Here is a 23,733-nt window from a genome sequence, read left to right as displayed (position 1 = left end):
AATATTATCGCTTGCACAGTGCTCCTTGGGATGTTTAAAGCTTGGGAAATATTTTTGTATCCAAATCCGGCTTTAAACTTCTTCACAACAGTATCTCGGACCTGCCTGGTGTGTTCCTTGTTCTTCATGATGCTCTCTGCGCTTTTAACAGACCTCTGAGACTATCACAGTGCAGGTGCATTTATACGGAGACTTGATTACACACAGGTGGATTGTATTTATCATCATTAGTCATTTAGGTCAACATTGGATCATTCAGAGATCCTCACTGAACTTCTGTAGAGAGTTTGCTGCACTGAAAGTAAAGGGGCTGAATCATTTTGCACTCCCAATGTTTCAGTTTTTGATTTGTTAAAAAAGTTTGAAATATCCAATAAATGTCGTTCCACTTCATGATTGTGTCCCACTTGTTGTTGATTCTTCACAAAAAAATACAGTTTTATATCTTTATGTTTGAAGCTTGAAATGTGGCAAAAGGTCGCAAAGTTCAAGGGGGACGAATACTTTCGCAAGGCACTGTATATATGTTGAAGAGTGTGGGGCTTAAGCTGCATCCCTGTCTCACCCCACGGCCCTGTGGAATAAATGTGTGCTTTTTGCCAAATTTAACCGCACACTTCCATGTTTGTGTACATGGATTTTATAATGTTGTAGATTTTTCCCCCTAACACCACTTTCCATCAATTTGCATAGCAGACCCTTATGCCAAATTTAGTAAAATTATTTTGGGAAATCAACAAAGCATGAAGACTTTGCCTTGATTTGGATTGTTTGTTTATCAATTAGGGTGTGCAGGGCGAATACTTGGTGATTTGGTAAAAAGCCAATTTGACATTTGCTCAGTACATTGTTTTCACTGAGGAAATGAACGAGTTTGCTGTTAATGATAATGCAGAGGATTTTCCCAAGATTGCTGTTGACGCATATCACACGGTAGTTATTGGGGTCAAATTTGTCTCTACTTTTGTGGATTAGGGTGATCAGTCCTTGCTTCCAAATATAGGGGAAGATGCCAGAGCTAAGGATGATGTTAAAGAGTTTAAGTATAGCCAATTGGAATTTGTTGTCTCTATGTTTTATCATTTGATCATGTATATGTTTTTGCTGTTTGTTCTTTGTTATAGGGCCAAAAAGATTGGATAAGATTGGAGAAGTGGTTTACCCATACATATGTCTCTATCTCTCTCTCTCAATTCAAAGGGCTTTACTGGCATGGGAAACACATGTTTCGTCTGTCTGTCTGTGTCTCTATCTCTCTCTCTCTCTGTGTGTGTGTGTGTGTGTGTGTGTGTGTGTGTGTGTGTGTGTGTGTGTGTGTGTGTGTGTGTGTGTGTCAGTGACTGTAGTAGTTCTGAGTGACTGTGTGTGTGTTTATTCTGTTGAATATGTGTGGTGTTCCTGAATGTAGCTCTTAGAAGGCTGCCTGTGTGGAGAGCTGTTGGTGTGCCTTTAATGTGAAGTGTTGCTAATTTTATTCTCTTGAACACAGCGCTAAAAGGCAGCTCCAGTCAGATGTCGCCTTGTTAGCTGGAAGCCGGGTTGTAACACTTAGTGAATAATAGAACAACTCAAACAGTTTATCATCACTTGGGGGGGGGGGGGGGGGGGGGAGAAAGATAAATTGGAGGGAGAGGAGAGGTGTCTGCACCTCAAGTCAGTCTGGATGGAGTATTTGGGATGCTTCTGTAATCAGGAGGGGGAAGGGAGGAGGGGAGAGGAGGGAGAGGAGAGTAGAGAGCAGAGCAGAGGAGAGCCAGGTCATGTGTATCAACCACAACGTCCTCTACAACCTCTTTACTCTGACCCCAAACACCCTGATTCCTGACCACAATGTCTCTGAGCACACTGTGTTTGACTGTATAATTTGTGAACACACACACACACACACACACACACACACACAAACACTGGGACTATACACATCCCTGCTCTGACCCAGGAGAAGCCATTCCATTAGTGATAAACACACTCTGTTACCTGGCAACAACATGGATGGCCTATTTTGAACGCTTCAAGATCTACATGTCTGAATCTGTCTGCTGCTCCCACAAATATATTCTCCTTTTTCCTGGATGAGAGGTGTGTGTGTGTGTGTGTGTGTGTGTATATATATATATATATATATATATAAATGGCTTTGGTATAGAAAGATTGCAGATTCGAGTCCCACTTTGACCGTCCCCCAAATTCACCATGTGTTGGTTAGGAAAAATAGCTTGAGCACTCCTCTTCAGAAGCCTTACCTAAAGTAAGGATCAGGGGAATTGGAGAAGGAATGATACATTTAGTCAAACCTCCAATGAATTAAAGACTATTCTGTTAATTTTGTATTTGTGATGTTCACTCGGTAACCATTAAAGAATCATCATGTTTCTCCCCCTAATCGGCCCGAGCAGTGAAATGCGATATTAAAGCTGTTTGTTTGTGTGTGTGTGTGTGTGTGCTCCAGAGAGTCGCTGTGTTCTTCAAGGAAGTGCTTTTGTGTGATGTACTAAGATGAAATAACTTAACAGGCTTCCAGACAACATCTTTCTTTATTCATGTCTATTCTTTTTGAGTTTGCATCCCAATATTACACTTTACATATATCACAGAAGACTGAAATATAACAAAACCGGTTGACATGGAAACCCCAGGGCGCAGTGGTCTAAGGCAGTGCCACTAGAGATTCTGGGTTCGAGTCCAGGCTCTGTCGCATGCCGGCCGCGACCGGGAGACCCATGGGCCGGTGCACAATTGGCTCAGCGCCATCCTGGTTACGGGAGGGTTTGGATGTCCTTGTCCCATCGCGCACCAGCGACTCCAGTGGCACGGGCTGGCATGGTCGCCAGGTGTACGGTGTTTCCACTGACACATTGGTGCGGCTGGCTTCTGGGTTTAGTGGGCATTGTGTCTTGGCTGGGTTGTGTTTCAGAGGACAGAGGCTCTTGGCCTTCGCCTTTCCTGAGTCCGTACGGGAGTTGCAGTGAAATTGAGGTAAAAAAAAAAAAAAAATTGTGAAAAATATTAATAACATTCCACCCTCTAGGCCTCTAGAGGGAGATTTGGTCATTTGACTGCAGGAAATGGTTCTAATGGTTAATGTGTCTGTCTATGCATTCTGTTCACGTGAGCGTTTGTTTGCTTTACCTAGGAAGCCAATTCTCTTCCTATGAAAGTGCCTGACTGCCTGTCTGTCTGTCTGTCTGTCTGTCTGCTCTGTCTGTGTTTGCCACTGCTTGTCTTTGTGAGTAAAAAATCGTCCTCCCTTGATGTAAAGACCAACTGGAGCGTAGCATAGACCACAGTTTACAAAGTCCTCCAGCCCTCTATCTCTCCCTCCACCCCTCCGTCCCTCTCTCTGTATTTACTCTCTCACTCCATCCAGGTTATTGTGTTGACACAAAGACCCACAGCACTCCCCTGCCTGGACCAGCTCCTCTCCTTTTCCCTCTCCTTGTCTCTCTCTCCTCCATACCAATAGATAGAGACATTCTAAAGGACAGAGACAGGGCTTTTCAATACAAGGCCAGTCAGCAGTTTGTTTCTATGAATAATCTGCGATTTCTGGGTGTAAGGCACGAGGCGAGTCTGTATTGACTGTATTGTGTTAGGTACTAGGGAAGGTGCCTCCTCTACTGCCTACCCTAAAGGTCTGTGAAAGAGTGTGGGACGCTGCCGGACTCTGTTGTTGTACTGGTCGTTGTCGGGGTATTCTTGACGTGAATGAGGCCCAGGTCCTCACGATGACGGTCTATAGGTCAGTGCATTGACATTACTGTACCCAGACAACAGTCAAATGTACAATTATGAATATACCGTTCCTCTCTCCTGCAACTCTTCCCCTTCATCTCCATTCTTTTCTTGTAAATAGAATGTGTTCACTTGGTCAAAATAGGAATACAAAGGTTAGATAAAATAGAGAATTCCCGTGCTGGTGGAAGCTCCAGTCTTGTATAGAGGAAGGACGCGAAAGCTGAAGGTCAATGTATGTTACATTGAAGTCTATGGTGTGAACTGAGGGTTGTCGGGTGTAACCACAGTAACCAGTCATATAAAGCATCTCCCACCATACCCAATGGCACTGAAGGTGAAATTACCTTCCATCACAGATCGAGGCTCAGATTACCCTATAATCAGGCTCTCCCCCTAGTGGTAAGAGTCCGTAACATATGTTAGTCAGTCAGTTAGACCTGTCAGGATTGTCCAGTCTACCAGCTCTATTTCTACACTCCTCTGTCTGTCATGGAGGGGAAGCATCGAGTGCGCTGCATTGATCGTGAGGTCAAAGTTCAGAGCAGTATTCCATTCCAGTGAGTGTGTATGGATCTGATTAGGAGCTGTCTGCCAATGTCCCTGGGTCTCAGATTGGCCTTTGACATCTGGCCTCGCTGAGAGCTTCAGTGTTTACCCACATAAGGAAATCCATCCACCATCAGAATGGAAGTAGAGAGCCGACTGCAGGCATAACACAAAGTCTGTCTCCCAAATCGCAACCGATTCCCTATTTGGCACATGACTTTTGACGAGGGCCCATGGATCTTTGGTCAAAAGTAGTGCACTATATAGGGAATAGGGTGCCAGTTGGGACACAGAGAGAGATGATTAGAGATGGAGTGAGAAATTGAGATGGGTTGAACGAGAGTGCTGGATGTAGGAGATGTAGAAACAGATTGAGTTGTTGAGAGGTTAAGTTTTAGAAGCCTAGACAATGTATGCACACAGACACTCAGTAATACCCATAACACAGGTCTGATACTCTTTGAAACTCTACGACTTGATACTACTCTCTACCATTCGATTTGACGCTCCAGTCATTCTTGTATCCGGGCTTAGATGCTCTCGGGCTTAGATACTTTCTCTATAAAGGTCTTTGGCCCATCAGTGTGTGAATGGACTGCCCCATTGTGTAACATGGACCCAGCTACAATGGAACTACAAAGGAGATCTCCCACTAGCCTTTCACCCTGCTAGCCCAACCACACTAATGCCCTTCCCTCTCCGCGTCTCTCTGTCACTTCACATCCTATCACTACGATAGATGGGCAGTGTGTGTGTGTGTGTGTGTTGAGGCATGGGGTCAGGGTACCCCCTGTCTGAGGGCACCCCTTGTGCCCCTCTCTTTTCGAGTGGTGGGAGATAAAAGAGAAAAGAGGGCATTTTCAACCCAGCTGTTCTATTTAGCCTTCTTCTGGTTGGTTAGCTAGCTTAGCAACGGTCACTATAGCAACCGTAGTTGTATACGGTTGTCTTGGCAGTTCGGGGAGAGGGGGTTGCCAAGACAACAATTCTGACTTGCTTGCTTAATGGGCAGGAAGGTGAGCATAATTCTAAACTGATAATATTTCCCCCCCCTCTTTTCTTCCCCCTCTCTCGCGCTTTAATTTTGTTTCTCTCTCTCTACAGTCTGCCATCTGCTTTAGATTAGTTCATCCCTCCATCTTTCTTTTTCCCCATTGCGGGGAGGTTGTGTCTCACGTACACCAACGCTGTCGTGTCGCTGGCCAACCGTCCGTCAGAGACTGGCAGGTGTGCCTGTCAATGCCCTAGCTGTCCCCAATTTCGCCGTCTGCCTCGTCATCACTGTGCCCTCATTATTGTACTCAAATTATCATTCAAAACAAAAGATAATAATCCAAAGATTCTAATCTCATCTAATCCATAAAGTGTCTGGTTCATAGAGGAATACCCACAGAGATCTGGATCTGTTGACCAACATGGCTCTTAAATGTAACGTGTTACGACAGAGGTGAATGGATGTCCAAATACCCAGACATTGAGGACTGTGATTTGCTGAGACGCGATTGACCCGACCCGGTCATGATGGTTTAACTGTCAATTGAACCCCCTCCTTTCATCTTTCAATAGCATTCTGTCGGGCTCTGTGTGCGCATGTGTGTTTTGAGGAGTCTTGACAGGGGTCTTACTCAGGTCTAACTAATTGAAGCAGTGTGTGAGGGAATGTGCTAGATAGCCACTCTCTGATCATGTTCAGCTGTCCTTCCTTTCTCTCTCTCTTTTAGTTTGTTGTCCAGTCATATCTTTCCACTGGGTTGACTATGTGGTTATTGGAATGTGCCTGGGAAAGAAAGAAACGCACTGTCCCACATCCTTCTTCTCTCTGTTTACAATCTGTCTCTCTCTTTATCCCGCCTCTCTCTCTCTCTCTCTCTCCATGGTGTTCTGTGTGTTTACAAGCCGTCTCCGTCTCTGACCAAACTTAATAAAGCCTTCTATAGATGGAGGGAGGGCCTGGGCCAAGGAGAATCGAGTGTGCATGTTTCCCTGTACCTTTCACTCTGAGCTACAGTACAATGTGTAGTAGAGTTGTCCTCCTTTGGATGGTCTCTTTTATTTAGACACTATCGACGGTAGGTAGATACAGGGGTGTCGATGTAGTTGGGAGAAAGTCAGAAAATGTATTGGGTGGGATTCGATCTCATGTCGCTGCTGGCCAATATGTGCTGGGTAGACTGCAGCACTACAGCTCTGCTAAGCTGCTGCACGGTCATGGTCATGCTGCACGGTCATGGTCATGCTGCACGGTCATGGTATAGCATTGTCTGGGCCTGGATTGTCTGGATCTCTGAGTTGGCTGCTTTGCAGTGAATCATTTTCCTTCCTCCCTCTCTTTTCTATCATCCATATCCCTCCTTCCCTCTGTTGATGATGACATTTTGTTTCTTTTCGTTCACATGATCGGCAATCTGCTTGGTTTATTTGTCATTTGGAGTTTCTACGTGTGAACTGTGTCATAAAATAAGAGTACTTTATTAATCCAACAGAGGGGACATTTGTATTGCACCAGCCAATACATACATTACCAATAAATACACCATAAGAAATCAGAACAAGGACACACAGACACGAAAAGCAGCATCATCATCTAAAAAAATGGCTACCCCAGGAAATCTTAAGTCTTAATACATACAGCCGGGAAGAACTATTGGATATAAGAGCGACGTCAACGTACCAACATTACGACCAGGAATACGACTTTCCCGAAGCGGATCCTCTGTTTGAACCACCACCCAGGACAATGGATCTCAGAAGCCGACTCAAAACAACGGCGCCGCAGAAGGAGTGGCCTCCTGGTCAGGCTCCGTAGACGTGCACATCGCCCACCGCTCCCGAGTATACTACTCGCCAATGTCCAGTCTCTTGACAACAAGGTAGATGAATTTCGAGCAAGGGTTGCCTTCCAGAGAGACATCAGAGATTGTAACATTCTCTGTTTCACGGAAACATGGCTCTCTTGGGATATGTTGTCGGGATCGGTCCAGCCACCGGGCTTCTCCATGCATTGCGTTGACAGAGATAAACACCTCTCTGGGAAGAGGAAGGGCGGGTGTGTATGCTTTATGATTAATGACTCATGGAGTAATCATAACAACAGACAGGAACTCAAGTCCTTCTGCTCACCCGACCTAGAATTGCTTGTTATCGTTACAGCTATGTACATTCCCTCTCAAGCAGACACCACGGCGGCCCTCGAGGAACTCCACTGGACTCTGGAAACTGGAAACCATATATCCCTACGCTGCATTTATTGTAGCTGGGGATTTTATCAAAGCATATTTGATAACAAGGCTACCTAAACCTAAAAATGCTGTTAATTGACTACAGCTCAGCATCCAACACCATAGTACACTCTAAGCTCATCATCAAGCTGGAGGCCCTGGGTCTTAACCTTGCCCTGTGCAATTGGGTCCTGGACTTTCTGACGGGCCGTCCCCAGGTGGTGAAGGTAGGAAACAACATCATCACTTCACTGACCCTCAACACTGGGGCGCCACAAGGGTGTGTGGTCAGACCCTCCTGTACTCCCTTTTCACCCATGACTGCGTGGCCATGCATGCTTCCAACTCAATCATCAAGTTTGCAGACGACACAACAGTAGTGGGCTTGATTACCAACAACGACGAGACAGCCTACAGGGAGGAGGTGAGGCAACTCGGAGTGTGGTGTCAGGAAAACAACCTCTCACTCAACGTCAACAAAACAAAGGAGATGATTGTGGACTTCAGGAAACAGCAGAGGGAGCAACCCCCTATCCACATCGAAGGGACAGCAGTGGAGAAGGTGGAAAGTTTTAAGTTCCACTGCGTACACATCACAGACAAGCTGAAATGGTCCACCCACACAGACAGTGTGGTGAAGAAGGAGCAACAGCGCCTCAGGAGGTTGAAGAAATTTGGCTTGTCACCCAAAATTCTAACATACTTTTACAGATGCACAATTGAGAGCATCCTGTTGGGCTGTATCACAGCCTGGTACGGCAACTGCACCGACCTCAACCAGAAGGCTCTCCATGACCTCCATGACACCTACAGCACCCGATGTCATAGGAAGGCCAAAAAGATCATCAAAGACAACAACCACCCGAGCCACTGCCTGTTCACACCTCTACCATCCAGAAGGTGAGGTCAGTACAGGTGCATTAAAGCTGGGACTGAGAGACTGAAAAACAGCTTCCATCTCAAGGCCATCATCAGACTGCTAATCAGCAATCACTAACTCAGAGAGGCTGCTGCCTACACTGAGACCCAATCACTGGCCACTTTAATAAATGGAACAATGACACTTTAAATAATTCCACTTCAATAATGTTTACATGTCTTACATAACTCATACCCTATGTATATACTGTATTTTATATCATCTATTACACCTTGCCTATGCTGCTCGGGCCATCCCTCATCCATTTATATGTACATATTCTCATTCACCCCTTTAGATTTGTGTGTATTAGGTAGTTGTCGGGGAATTGTTAGATTACTTGTTAGATATTACTGCACTGTCGGAAACTAGAAGCACAAGCTTTTCACTACACTCGTGTTAACATCTGCTAGCCATCTGTATGTTACCAATAACATTTGATTTGATAAAAAAAACGAAGTGTTCGTGTTTAAAAGCCTCATAGCACATGGTAAAAAGGATCTGCATAAACGTTCTGTTTTGGATCTGGGTAAAATAAATCTGTCTGCCATCGCGCTGCGATGTTCCAGGCTGATACTGTGGAGGGGTTGGCTAGTGTTGGCCTCTATACTCCCGAGGTCCGCTTATCCAGGACAGGGTCTAGTTTGTCCTAGTGGGTGCCGATGGGAGATCCAGCCTTCTTGTTGATTTAGTTTAGCCTGTTTGCATCCACCTCAGTGATGTTACCCGTTGGAGCATTTTTTCAGCAGACATCAAAGGATCTGAGCTTCCTTAAAAGGAGTAGCTTTTGTTGAGCCTTTTTTTTTTAAACCACAGAGGTGTTCTCCTTCCACTGCAGCTTATCGTCAATCACCACCCCCAGGTATTTGGTACATGACGTCTTTAACCAGCTCATACGTACGCTGCATTTGGAAAGTATTCAGACCCCTTGACTTTTTCTGCATCTTGTTACGTTACAGCCTTAATCTAAAATGTATTAAATCGTTTTTTCCCACTCATCAATCTACACACAATATCCCATGATGACAAAGCAAAAACAGATTTTTAGAATTTTTTGCAAAAAAAAAAAAAAAAAAAAAACTGAAATATGATATTTACTTAAGTATTCACACACTTTACTCAGTACTTTGTTTAAGCACCTTTGGCAGCGATTACAGCCTCAAGTATTCTTGGGTATGACACTACAAGCTTGGCACACCTGTATTTGGGGACTTTTTCCCCTTCCTCTTTGCAGATCCTCTCAAGCTCTGTCCGGTTGGATGGGGAGCGTCACTGCACAACTATTTTCAGGTCGCTCCAGAGATGTTCGATTGGTTCAATTCGGGGCTCTGGCTGGGCCACTCAAGGACATTCAGAGCCTTGTCCTGAAGCCACTCCTGCGTTATCTTGGCTGTGTGCCCCAGTCTGAGGTCCTGAGCGCCCTCTGGAGCAGGTTTTCATCAAGGATCTCTCTGTACTTTGCTCCATTCATCTTTCCCCTTAATCCTGACTACTCTCACAGTCTCTGTCGATGAAAAACATCCCCACGGCATGATGTTGCCACCACCATGATTCACTGTAGGGATGGTGCCAGGTTTCCTCCAGACGTGACGCTTGGCATTCAGGCCAAAGATATACATTTTGGTTTCAGCAGACCAGAGAATCTTGTTTGAGTCTTTAGGTGCCTTTTGGCAAACTCCAAGCGGGCTGTCATGTGCCTGTTACTAAGGAGTGGCTTCCGTCTGGCCACTCTACCATTAAGGCCCGATCGGTGGAGCGCTGCAGAGATGGTTGTCCTTTATTTATTTGTCTAAAAACCTGTTTTCGCTTCATCATTATAGGGTATCGTGTGTAGATTTTAGAATAAGGCTGTAACATAACAAAATGTGAAAAAAGTCAAGGGGTCTGAATACTTTCCGAATGCACTGCATGTGTTTATGTGTGTGTGTGTGTGTTACTGACCCTCTCTCTCCTCTTTATCTTTAGTCCCTCAGGGAGTGATCCGGAACGGAGCCAGGATGATGAGTCAGGGCCTTTACCCAGGAATACGACCACTGCCCATCAACCCCTTAGAGAGCAGGACAGCCGCAGTCAGGTTGGTATACCTGCCATAGAGAGAGACACACATATATGCACACACACTCACACAGGTCTGTGCACACAGTCACACACACACACACACAGTCATGCAAGGGATGGCGTGGAAGCGTTAGGGACAGACATTTAGGAGGGGTGAAAGCTGCATGTTCAGACAGGACACACACATGCTCGTATGCTATTATACACTCTCACACACGGAATGTTCTGGCCTGAGGCAGTGACAGCCTCACGTGGAAACACAGTGATTCCAGCTGAGCTCTGTCTCGCTCGGTGTTATAGATCAAACTGTATTCTGGGATAAGTGGTAGGTAGGGACACAACTGACAGCTGCACACAAACGATAACATTATAGCTCAGCATTTCGCTACACCCGCAATAGCATCTGTTAAATATGTGTATGTGACCGATACAATTTGATTTGAAAAACTGTAGTTTGACGTCGTATAAACACACAGAGAGGCAGAATCCACACATAAAACAGGTGCCTTTCACCAATCCGTTCTTTGTGTCTCTCACGCAGGCACACAGACGAACACACTCAGTCAGAGCAGAGAGAGAGAGGGTGAGTGAGTGACTGACTGACATGAATAATAGGTAGGATTTGTCTTAGACTGCTGTGCTCCTCCTATAATTCATGAGGTTTAAATGCACAGTGCAGCCAGGATGGACGGAGACACTCCGAGCTGGGCTTTTAACGACATGCACACTTGCCAGAGTTAGTTGGGAAGCTGCATGACATGATGCAGAGTGACGGAGGGAACATCTTTGACTTAACTTAGCTGGTTGGGCTGTAATAGCTATAGGAGGATGGAAAAGCTTCAAGGGATCGTTCACTTTTGTTGAAGTTTTAGTTCATTTACAACATACCTATTCCTTTTATAGGAAAGAACGGAATAGCCTAAATAAAAAATAGTGTGATAACTTTTATAATAACTAATGACACCCCTTCCCTGTTAACCCCCCTCGGATCAATAGCACACAGTACACATACAATAGTTATAACACTTCATAAAGTTGTTATGACACCAACAAGGTGACATGACATTATGATGATCACCAATGTAGGATATGTAGTGCTATCAGCCAGCTACACCACTGAATTGAATTGAATTAAAGTGAATCGACTCAAATCGAATGTTACTTCATTAATCCCGAGACGGTGATTGATTTGTCACAGGTTTTTATTTTGAATTCACAGCTGTTCCAAAAATGCATAGCAAATAGAGTGACTTTGCATTACAAGATTCTCACATCTACCTGATGGCAGAGTATAGGGTTAAATCCATTAGAATAATCATCCACGTAGCGTTAGCTCTTTAGCTCTGTACTCCGGTCTCTGAAGTGGCCACTCGGAGATGAGCCCAGTCTAATTGAATTAGCTGATGACTCGCTGATTAGCGGTCACAGCTAGCATTGCTCTGTGTGTCTGATGTACTCACTGAAGCGTGTGTCTGTGTGTCTGTGTGTCTGTGTGTCTGTGTGTGTGTGTGTAAACATGCTACCAACATAAGTCAAACGCAGGGAGCTGTGAAGTGTGTCTAATGTTGACATCAGTGTATCTGTCATGTCTACGGTCGGCTTCAGTGTATGTGTGTGTACATACTGTGTGCATGTATTTATGTGCATTTCATCTCTGTCTCTGTCTCTCTCCAGATCTGTGCTGTCCGGAGGCTGTCGGAAGCATAGCATCAGCCATCCCGCCTGCGACTCCCCGTTGGTCAGCAGCGACCCCAAGGAGGACCACACTTACAGCACCAACCAATCGGATGACGGCAGCGACTACACTAGCGACTCCAGTCTCCGCAGCAACGGCCCCGTCGCCCGGGATGTCGCCAACGATTCAGACTTCGACGACGAGGATGATGAAGATGACAAGAGCAAGATTCAGCTGGAGATCAAGAAGGAAGAGCCACGTGATTGGCCCATAGACACGATAGACTCCGCCCTTTCCAGCCAGCAGCACAACAAGAAGCGGCATCACTTCCTGAAAGCCAAGCAGCGGATGGGTGTGGCTAGTGATACGCTCCCTCTGAAAAAACGGCGCACGGAAAAGCCGCCGGAGAGCGATGACGAGGAGATGAAGGAGGCAGCGGGTTCGCTGCTCCACCTGGCGGGCGTCCGCGCCTGCTTGAACAATATCACTAACAGAACCGCCAAGGGCCAGAAAGAGCAGAAAGAACCCACGAAAAACTGACCCATGAGACTTGAAAGAGAGACTTAGCTGAGAGAGTGAAGATTTTCAAAGAAAAAAAAAGGAGAGCGAGAGAGAACGGAAATACAAAACATCACTTTTAATATAGAAATGTATGCTTTCTTTTTTTCAGGATATCAGGTGAATTCTGAATGATTTGTGGCAATATAAAAAAACAATCACTTTGTTTTCCTGTATTTAAAGTTACTGTTTATAGGGTTGATTTTCTTTTCTTTACATTTGTTTTAATTATTTTTTATTTGTTTAAAGGAGATTAAAGCCATAGATGAACCTTTTTCTGATATTCAGCTAAGTTCGCAGGTTTCCGTTGGCTGAAAGTAAAGTGAGCGAGAGAGAAAAAAAAATAGCTTTTTGAAAAACTGCCCCATCGTGGATTGGCTTGGATGTGTGGAATAGGAGATCACCTTGTTAATGTCAAAAATGTGCCCAATCTGCAGCTATTGCCCTTTACAGTCTCATCAGATGCAGCTAACACTAAGTCCATTTCTACAGGCTCATAACTTGTTACTTCAGTAGAATTTACAGGTAAAACGTTATTATGAGGTGCTTATCACGGACTATTTTGTTTTTACAGTGATATACATCATTCAAATGAAATAAAGTTAGTATTCAGGGTCAGATCTTAACCATTGATGTCTACGGGCTGCATATTTCAGATAGGATGTGACCATATACATAAACGTCACAATAACCAAGCACAAATCCACATGCTATACTGGCTAAAGCAATGTTTATATTAGTTAACTATTCCACTGAAGTAACACAGGTATATGCTGAGTGCCACAGATAAACATTGTTTGGCAAACTATCCCCTGTGTTGGGTACAAAACTTTCAAAAACAATGGCATTCTAATTTGCCTTAGAACTTCCGGTGCTAAAAAGGCGGCTATAAAAAAATATATATATAAAACCAAGTTTGCCAGCTCTGTCTTGTCTGTGTGCAAGGAAGCTGCCACAGAAAAAATGTTCCATGAAATTCTGGGAAATTGTTAGCTTTAGTGACTATTAGCCTAGCCAACCCCATAGAAGAGACACTCATCAGTAGCGTAGCCAAGCTCATAGAAGTAACACTAGGTAGTCAGTTTATGTGTGTCAGTGTTGGGACAGTGCCAAAGAGAAACTCTTGGTCAGCCCAGTGATGATGGTAGCACTTCCTTAGCTAACTGTCCTTCTGACCGCTAATCACATTTAGCCACCAGCGCTAGCTAGCGTGCCAATACGGAGGGGACAGTTATGTTTTCACCTTAATGGTTGACTGTAGGACTGTAAGTGGGATGAAGGACACTGGTACAAGTTAGATGTAGGAAAGGCTTAGTTTTTTTGACAGGGTGTTCTCTAAATGTAAACTAATTTAGTTCGCTAAAAGCCATAAGCTAATAGTCTAGCAAGCGCTTATCGGAGAGGGAAATAACTGACAATATGTCAAGATAACCTCAAAACTGCCTGTGTCCTTTTATGAAAGCAATCAACGTGAATCATTGAGTTATAATCCAGTGACATGATGTAGTGATATTTTTCCTGTGGCACAAACACCTGAATACCTTCATTGGTTGGAAAGGAAATGATGCTATGGAACCTGCCAATTATATTTTGTGTGAGAAGAATAATGATATGACTGTAGAGTTGTTAATTTTTGTGTTTTTTTCTGTTGTGTGTGTTTACTTACCCACTCTCATGACGTAATAAAGCAATTTCATCCAGTCAGGATAACACTGTATAAAAAGTTAAACTAGATTTTGATTTTCTTTTGAAGCAATGTAGCCAGCAGGATTTTTCCAAATCGTGTTGCATGGGTTCTGTAAAGAAAAAGAGAAAAAACTGTTTTCTATTCAGACAAAGTTCATGTTAGGTAAATAATGTATTTAGCATGAAGCATGAATTATTTTCATATAAGTATCCTAGCGAACAAAAAGGTTCTGCCTCAAGGTTCTGCGCCCATAGGTGTGGAATCCTTCTCTGTTGTTTTGTCTTTTTCTTTTTGACTTGATGATTTGTTTCCTGTCGTCCTTACTCATCTTTGTTTTAACAGTGGGCTTTGAAAAAATACAGTAATAACATCTTGTTCAGGGACAAAAAAACGGTCTGTGGGGCAAATCTCTTTCTGCAATATGAGGATAACTCGCTCCACCCGTGGATACAGGGCTAGATAGCAACTCCCTTCATCCATAGTTGACAAAACCAGAATGTCCCAGTGTTTGTATGTAGTCGCTAGATGGCCATGCTAGAAAAGACAACATTTTAAAAACTTATTGGCATGAAGATCAGTTATTTGTGGACTGAAAGCACCAAACTTTCAGCGTACCTCTGTCCTCTCCAGCATGGCCGTATAGTGACCACTGTGTCTGATGGGTTCTCCCTGATGGCTGAATGTTGGAGCCCATGTGATAAAAGAGAGGTTAGGTAGTGAGTGTCAGTCTTCTGTTCCCCTTCTCTGTGCCTGTTCTTCCATCACCTCTTTCTTTTTTAAGGTTTTAGCCGTCTTTGATATTTCAGGGTCTTCCATTTTTCAATGACACACGCGTTTAACCGAGTAAGTGTTTTTATGTTGTTGTTGTTTTGGGTTTATTTTGTGTCCCTCGCTGTGTTTTTGCCATTTCTACTCTAGCAACTCTTCAGGTCTTGTTGTCAGTATTATTAGGCAGGCTACCATAGACTCGTTGCACATGAAAGTAACACAAAGTAAATGGCACAGTACGATGGCAAGATAAATACAAACTCTATAGTGCATATGTTCACATTATCTCGCCAGATTGCACTAAGATATTAAAATAAAGATATTGTCTAAGTTCAGTGCCAAAGCCTGTAATAATTCCTTATCTACCTGAAATAGAGGACACACATATTTGATCTGTATGTCAAGACAAAAAATGACCAGTGAGCTGTAGCATTTCTATCAGATACCCTTTCTGCGTTATGTGCTACTGATTTTTGTTGAAACTTACCACATTACTTTGAATTTTTTTGTGCTACCGATCATTGCTCATTGGGATGATTTTCATTTATTAGTTGAATATAACACCCAATATCTCATAGTGCACGACTCTTGACCAGAGCTAACCCAGAGCTAACTAACCCAATGTGGCTCTGGTCAAAAGTAGAGCGCTATATGGGAAATAAGGTATCATTTGAAGGAGTCCTTATTTGCCCTGGATTAAGATGAGGTGATGAGCTTCTGTCAACTAGACTGCTTTCGTGTGTCAATCAATGTATCTTCAACTGATAAATATATGATATGATTTATTCCCATTGTTTGTTACGTTATCCTTTGAGGAATACTGCCTTCCTTGGACGGTAACAGTCACTCAATAACTCGTCCTCCAATCACAATCCTTCAGGTGCCACAATGTCGGAGGAGGACGACGTGTTCTCAAAATATTGAATATGAATTATTATTAATGAACTGTCAAAATTAGCCTGGCAAATAATGATATATTGATGAGTCAAAAAAAAGTGTTTCTTTGTTTCATTGTGTTTTTTGTTGATATTTTGTTTGGTTTCTGTCTGTTCAACTGCCATTTTTCAGTTTATTGTTTTGGAGGGGTTTTCTGAGGAGGAGGAGGAGGAGGAGGAGGAGAAGAAAGAGCAGTGGATCGTCAGTTTCAAGTTATTTGTAGTACACTTCACCTTGTAATCATGGAAACTGCATGGTACCTTATGGCACTTATGGCACAAATTCCAATAGAATCGGCTACTATTTGGTCTCGAAGGATCCGTAGTTGTGCTAATCGCTGAAACGACTGCCAGCAATTTCGTTATACCACTATTATTGGTAACAAAGAAACAAAATACCAAAAAGTCACCATGTAGTTTCTATGTAAATAACAGGCAGGTGGTGTTCTGTAAAAACATGCTACCGATCATTTCTGTGTCCTGTTTTTGAACCATGTAGTCTTGATGGCATGACCTTACAGCTGATCTGTTAATATGGAGACCGACCTCCGTAGGTGCGCTCTGTATTTCCTTGACGTGTATTCACATTGCCAAAGACCAACTACTTCATCAATTCATGTAAATATCACCTTGTCCATTACTATGACGAAAGTATGTTTGTTTAAAAAAAAATGGTTTTGTTTTTCCGAAGAAAACAAAAAGCTAACATAAAGTTTCTGTGTTGTATTGTCTTCCAGTTGCAATAAAAGAAAACCGCATTGCAAAAAGTTACTCCTGTGATCATGTTTCTTCACTGTTCCAGTGTCTATGCGGCTTCACACTTTTCAGTGTTAAATTGACATTGTAAAGCATGATTATTTGCATAATTCCCAGTGTGCTTTGCCTTTTGATTGAATTGTAGATGCCACCCGTGACTGTATTTGTTAGTGACATATGTTCATACAAATATTTACACATGTTAGGTTTGCTGAAAATAAACGCAGTTGACAATGAGAGGACATTTCTTTTTTTGCTAAGTTTACATGGATGTTGCATTTATTCATTTCCAGTCCTATGGCGTTCACCAAGTGTGAGCCTACGCGAATATGATATCATTAAGATACATTATTTAAGACGATACAATAAATACAGTCAGTGGCGGTCAGGACAGGTGGGGCAGAGCAATTTATATATAAACTCAGCAACAACAAAAAAAAGTCCTGTCACTGTCAACTGTGTTTATTTCCAGCAAAATTAACATGTGTAAATATTTGTATGAACATAACAAAATTCAACAACTGAGACATAAACTGAAGAAGTTCCACAGACATGTGACTAACAGAAATGGAATAATGTGTCCCTGAACAAAGGTGGGGGAGTCAAAATCAAAACTAAAAGTCAGTATCTGGTGTGGCCACCAGATGCACCAAATACTGCAGTGCATCTCCACCTCATGGACTGCACCAGATTTGCCAGTTCTTGCTGTGAGATGTTACCCCACTCTTCCACCAAGGCACCTGCAAGTTTCCAGACATTTCTGGGGGGAATGGCCCTTGCCCTCACCCTCCGATCCAACAGGTCCCAGACGTGCTCAATGGGATTGAGATCCGGGCTTTTCGCTGGCCATGGCAGAACACTGACATTCCTGTCTTGCAGGAAACCCCGCATGTAACGAGCAGTATGGCTGGTGGCATTGTCATGCTGGAGGGTCATGTCAGGATGAGCCTGCAGGAAGGGTACCACATGAGGGAGGAAGATGTCTTCCCTGTAACGCACAGCGTTGAGATTGCCTGCAATGACAACAAGCTCAGTCCGATGATGCTGTGACACACCGCCCCAGACCATGACGGACCCTCCACCTCCATATCGATCCCGCTCCAGAGTACAGGCCTCGGTGTAACGCACATTCCTTCGACGATAAACGCAAATCCGACCATCACCCCTGGTGAGACAAAACCGCGACTCATCAGTGAAGAGCACTTTTTGCCAGTCCTGGCTGGTCCAGCGACAGTGATGTCTGGTGAGGACCTGCCTTACAACAGGCCAACAAGCCCTCAGTTCAGCCTCTCTCAGCTTATTGCGGACAGTCTGAGCACTGATGGAGGTATTGTGCGTTCCTGGTGTAACTCGGGCAGTTGTTGTTGCCATCCTGTACCTGTCCCGCAGTTGTGATGTTCGGCTGTACCGATTCTGTGCAGGTGTTGTTACATGTGGTCTGCCACTGCGAGGACGATCAGCTGTCCGTCCCGTCTCCCTGTAGCACTGTCTTAGGCATCTCACAGTACAGACATTGCAAATTATTGCCCTGGACACATCTACAGTCCTCATGCCTCATTGCAGCACGCCTAAGGCATGTTCACGCAGATGAGCGGGGACCCTGGGCATCTTTCTTTTGGTGTTTTTCAGAGTCAGTAGAACGGCCTCTTTAGTGTCCTAAGTTTTCATAACTGTGACCTTAATTGCCTACCGTCTGTAAGCTGTTAGTGCCTTAACGACCGTTCCACTGGTGCATGTTCATGAATTGTTTATGGTTCATTGAACAAGCATGGGAAACAGCATTTAAACCCTTTACAATGAAGATCTGTGAAGTTATTTCAATTTTTACAAATTAGCTTTGAAAGACAGGGTCCTGAAAATGTGATGTTTCTTTTTTTGCTGAGTTTATATAATTGTTTGGCTGTGTGCTTATGGTCATTGTCCTGTTGGAAGGTGAACCTTCGGCCCAATCTGAGGTCCTGAGCACTCTGGAGCAGGTTTTTATCAAGGATCTCTCTGTACTTTGCTCTGTTACTCTTTCCCTCGATCCTGACTAGTCCCCCAGTCTCTGCCGCTGAAAAACATCCCCACAGCATGACGCTGCCACCACCATGCTTCACTTTAGGGAAGGTGCCAGGTTTCCTTCAGACGTGACGCTTGGTATTCAGGCCAAAGAATTCAATCTTGGTTTCATCAGGTCTGAGAGTTCTTTAGGTGCCTTTTGGCAAACTCCAATCGGGCTCTGATGTGCCTTTTGCTGAGGAGTGGCTTCCGTCTGGACACTCTACCATAAAGGCTTGATTGGTGGAGTGCTGCAGAGATGGTTGTCCTTCTGGAAGGTTCTCCCAGCTCCACAGAGGAACTCTGGAGCTCTGTCAGAGTGACCATCGGGTTCTTGGTCACCTCCTAGACCAAGGCCCTTCTCCTCTGATTGCTCAGTTTGGCTAAGCAGGCAGCTCTAGGGAAGAGTCTTGGTGGTTCCAAACTTCTTCCATTTAAGAATGATTGATGCCACTGTGTTCTTGGGGACCTTCAATGCTGCAGGAATGTTTTGGTATCCTTCCCCAGATCTGTGCCTCGACACAATCCTGTCTCGGAGCACTACAGACAATTCCTTTGACCTTATGGCTTGGTTTTTGCTCTGACACGCACTATCAACTGTGGGACCTTATGTAGACAGGTGTGCACTTTTCCAAATCATGTCCAATCAATTGAATTTACCACAGGTGGACTATAATCAAGTTGTTGAAACATCTCAAGGATGATAAATTTAAACAGGATGCACCTGAGCTCAATTTCGAGTCCCATAGCAAAGGGTCTGAGTACTTATGTAAATAAGGTATTTATGTTTACTTGTTTGTAATACATTTGCTAAAATTGTTTTCACTTTGTCATTCTGAGGTATTGTCTGAATACTTTCTAAATCACTGTTTAGGCCTTATTTTGAGGGCCTAGTTTACCCCTATAAAGTGGCCTGAAATGAATGATTTTACAGGCCACATGAGGCCTGCAAGTCACATGCTGGCTTGCAAAGTGATGTGTAATTCCTATTGAAATCCAACCAGAGTTGGGATATCCAACATTTGGCATTTCTATTCACCTGCATTCATGATTGTCTACCAGGGTTGGGAAGGCTAAGATTTTAGACTACCTAAACTAAAGCATCTAAACTGGATGTAACGGGTGCAATAAGTCCAAGTAACAGAATAATTTATGTTAATTATATTTGAGTAGCATAAGATTAATTAATCAATCAATGTACATTCAAAACAGATTTTGAAACAAACAATTTAAAAAAATCTACCTGCAATAGAGAATGATGGGAAATATGATAGTTGTCATTTTGGTTCAAGTCTGGTTTTTAACACTGTCGTTCTTTTACACCAATGATCGTTAATTTAACACTTACAGAGTTCACTTAACTCCTGGATAAACTCTACAGTAATAATGGCAAAAACACAGCGAGAGACATAAAATGAACCCAAAACAACAGCGTCATGAAAACACTTCCTCGGAAAAACTCTTGCATCATCAATCAACACTAGGTAACACTGGCCAATTGGTTGTGCCTTTATGTGTTTTCCACCCTTCAGTCCTACATTTTAGTGTCAGTTTCCCAGACTGTGGAAAGAGAAGATGGGAAGAGGAAAGAAGAACAAGGACAGGAGGAAGAGCGTAGAAGAGGAAGGGAGAGATAAGAGGTGAAGGGGGTGGTATGTACTCATTGTCTGATACACTGGGTATCACACAGTTCGCTATGGACCCGCTCCTGTAGAGGAAGAGAGGAAAAGGACAGGGAGGGAAGAGGAGAACAAGAGTATGCTTCTCTGTGTACACATGTTTTGAGACACAGTGGGTCTCTCACACTGTGTGACATGTTTTCTCCAGCCCCATAACTCACAGCCTGTTTGTGTTGCACTGCACACTGTGGACACACTAATTACAGACCAACAGTCCTAATCATAGACCACTATAAATCTCTCTCTCTCTCTCTCTCTCTCTCACTCTCTTCCTCTGCACACTTTCTCTCCTTTTCTCTCACTTTCTCTCCCTCTCTTACCCATGCGCCACACCCTCTACCAACCTCCATTTTTATGCAACAGCAGCAATAAAGGAAGGAAAGAAAGTGCATTTAACCAGTCGCTGTTCTACCACTCTCTAATATTTGGCTCCATGCATGGTTCTCCACCATGGTAGCCCAACCTATCATCCAACCTGGTTGTTGACTGTTTGTTCTGTCTGTTGGGCTCTTTTTACGTGTTGTCTGGGAAAAATCGATATAAATGCTCATGTTAAACAAGTAAACTTCTCATTGAGAATTCATTTTTATTTTACAATAGCAACCTAGCAGTACAATAGACCTGCAAACAGAATATTTGGAATATATCATTCATGTTTTTTTGTTAAGTGATCATCTGTCCACTTTCTGACAGTCAACCTCTGTGTCCAAAATCGCACCCTATTCCCTTTGTACTGCACTACTTTTGACCAGACCCCTATGTGGCTAACCAAATGAGGCTCTGGTGAAAAGCAGTGCACTATACACTGAATAGGGTGCGATTTCAGTATTCCAGACGAGCCGCTGACCAGTGTAATACTTCCTGCATGGTGATGTCATCCCATAGGCCCTGTCCTTCCCGAGAACGCTTGATTGGACACAGGTCACCGCCACCGACATGCTATCTGACACCAGTCCAATCGCTAATGACGTGTTGCTTGACTTTGATGATGGGGAAAGAAACAAGAGGTGGCGATCATTTGGGCTTATGTCTTACTTTCTTCCTGGTGCTCTGCTTGGCCTGGCTCTGCTCAGTTGTCATGGATACAAAACACTTGTTTCTGAGAAGGGTGGGGAAAGGTGACAACTGGTGAACATTACTCAAACGCTCAGCTATCACTGTTAACTCCTACCTGAAATGCCATGTTGACATTAAAGGGGTATGTTATGGTTTGAGTTAGTATCATCTCAGATGTCGTCTTTATTGCTGCTCCCTACACAGATGAGGATGGGGTTTTAAGTGGATACGTGTGTCTGCGTGCGCGCGCGTGTGTGTGTGTGTGATGCCAGATGTCTCATTGTTCACGCCAACACCCCACAATCCTTCACTACTGAGAACCCACACGGGAATCACCCCACTGCTTTCTCCCGTTGTTGCCAAGGTAGCATAGAAATGGAGGTGTTCATTACATCAACGAATCAATAACCCCCCTCAGATAGAAACACATACACACCCCAATCCGCAGACACCAGATAATAACCTGACAAATCCGTGCCCGTCCCCCTAATGCGTCCCAGGGTCCCTGTAACTCAGACACAAATACAGCAGCATTACATGAAAGCCCCAGTATTAGGCTGCCTGTGTTTGAATACATTTGCAAGTCTCCCTATCTGTGGGAAGAGGGCTTGATTTGCATGGGGCTGCAGGCTAGGGGGATTTGAGAAAAGATTGAAGGCTTTGGTGGCAGCCTTGAGGAACGTGCCATGACTTCATGTAAGGACACCGACTGGAGTCTGGGAGGGAAGGGAGGGTGTGTAATGGATGCTTCAGTACTGGCACTGTGTCACTGTAACTAGACAAGAGGCTTGTAGTGCAAAACAGGGGTGGGCAACTCTGGTCCTGGGGGGCTAAAGAAGGTACTGGCTTTTGTTTCAATAAATCAAAGTGTCATGGTCTTCACTTCGGGTGTGTTAGAGCAAGGCCTGCATACAAAAGCCTGAATACATTGAGCTGTGACTCCAGTGTACCCCTAAGGTTGTAAAAAGACAGTTGGTGTCTTCACATTGTGCCCTAAAAACATCACAATACACTATCTATGTTTGTTTACAGTTTGTTTTCGCTGCCATGGCCTGGCCCTGAAAGCTTTTCTGTTTGTGTGTGCGCGCTTGTGTGTGTGCGAGTGTGGTACTTGCATCTGTGTGTCTGTGCATGTGTGTCTGTACGTGCCTGTGTGTGTGGGTGTGTATGGTGTGAATCACGTTGAGGAATGTGACTGCATGGAGACAGAAGGTAATGAAGCTGGCATTCCATGCAGCCACTGCTGACAAAGCACCTGCAAATGCCAACCTATGTTACTCCCATTCCCTCGCTCTCGCTCTCGCGCTCTCTCTCTCTCTCTCTCTCTCTCTCTCTTCCTCTCTTTGCCTCGCTCTTTCTTCTCTCTCTCTTTCTCTTTCTCTCTCTCTTGCTCTCTGTCTCTCTCCCCCTCCATTACAAATGAGGCTGCAGTAAAGTTAATGTTCTGTGTCGGAGCGTCTAACTGCAGGTAACCCACTTAGCTTTCCGCTGAGCTAATGCCCTTGATCTTTCATTAGGAGTCTACCTACGGCACCTAGGGGAGAGGAGGAGCAGCCGAGCGAGGGATGAGACAGAGAGAGAGAAAGAAAGAAGGGGAGGGGGGAGAGCCCTTCCATACTCCTCTGCGTTTATTTTTCTACACCCTAGTAGTACTCATTCTCTTAACGGTATTAAAACTTTTGTCTTGAGCTTTCACTGTACCTATCTATATGTGCTATGGTAAGAGATGTGTGTGTTGACAGGGAGAAACTTCCTGGTGTTAATGATTGTTTTGTACGACAACACACTTTGTTTTGGTAGCAACCAACGTCCTGAAACCTGTTCAGTGGGCATGAAAGCTGTGTACCGGTAAAGGTGCCAACGATGTCCCCGTGTGTTCTCGTTGGTTACATAAACGGGAATGTTCTTATAACACAGTCACTACTACATAACAGTAATGATCCCTGTGACATCTGGATAGGTGTGGGGAGTAACTGGTAACATGTAATTAGTTACATGTAATCTGATTACTATTTTTTTAAACTGTAATCAGTTACCAGCTAAAATATTGTCATTATATTACCAATACTTTTGAAAAACTTGATGATTACTTCTGGATGACTT

At 44.0% G+C, this 23,733-nt stretch overlaps 1 protein-coding gene across 5 annotated transcripts in view; it reads left to right on the top strand.

Annotated features, from left to right (window-relative positions):
• Positions 1-16,870, top strand: part of LOC139374956 (forkhead box N3) — a 111,583-nt gene extending 94,713 nt beyond the window's left edge. For all 5 annotated transcript variants that reach the window (XM_071116233.1, XM_071116234.1, XM_071116236.1 and 2 more), the window contains exons 5-6: positions 10,384-10,492; positions 12,151-16,870. In XM_071116233.1, coding sequence (XP_070972334.1) covers positions 10,384-10,492; positions 12,151-12,691 — 650 coding nt within the window. In that variant the 3' untranslated portion in view covers positions 12,692-16,870. The remainder of the gene's footprint in view (positions 1-10,383; positions 10,493-12,150) is intronic.
• Positions 16,871-23,733: the final 6,863 nt, after the last annotated feature.

Source organism: Oncorhynchus clarkii, chromosome 19 (genome assembly GCF_045791955.1).
Source record: "Oncorhynchus clarkii lewisi isolate Uvic-CL-2024 chromosome 19, UVic_Ocla_1.0, whole genome shotgun sequence".
Taxonomy (NCBI): domain Eukaryota; kingdom Metazoa; phylum Chordata; class Actinopteri; order Salmoniformes; family Salmonidae; genus Oncorhynchus; species Oncorhynchus clarkii.
Note: the sequence above shows the minus strand (reverse complement) of the source record. Positions and strands in the feature narration are given on the sequence as shown.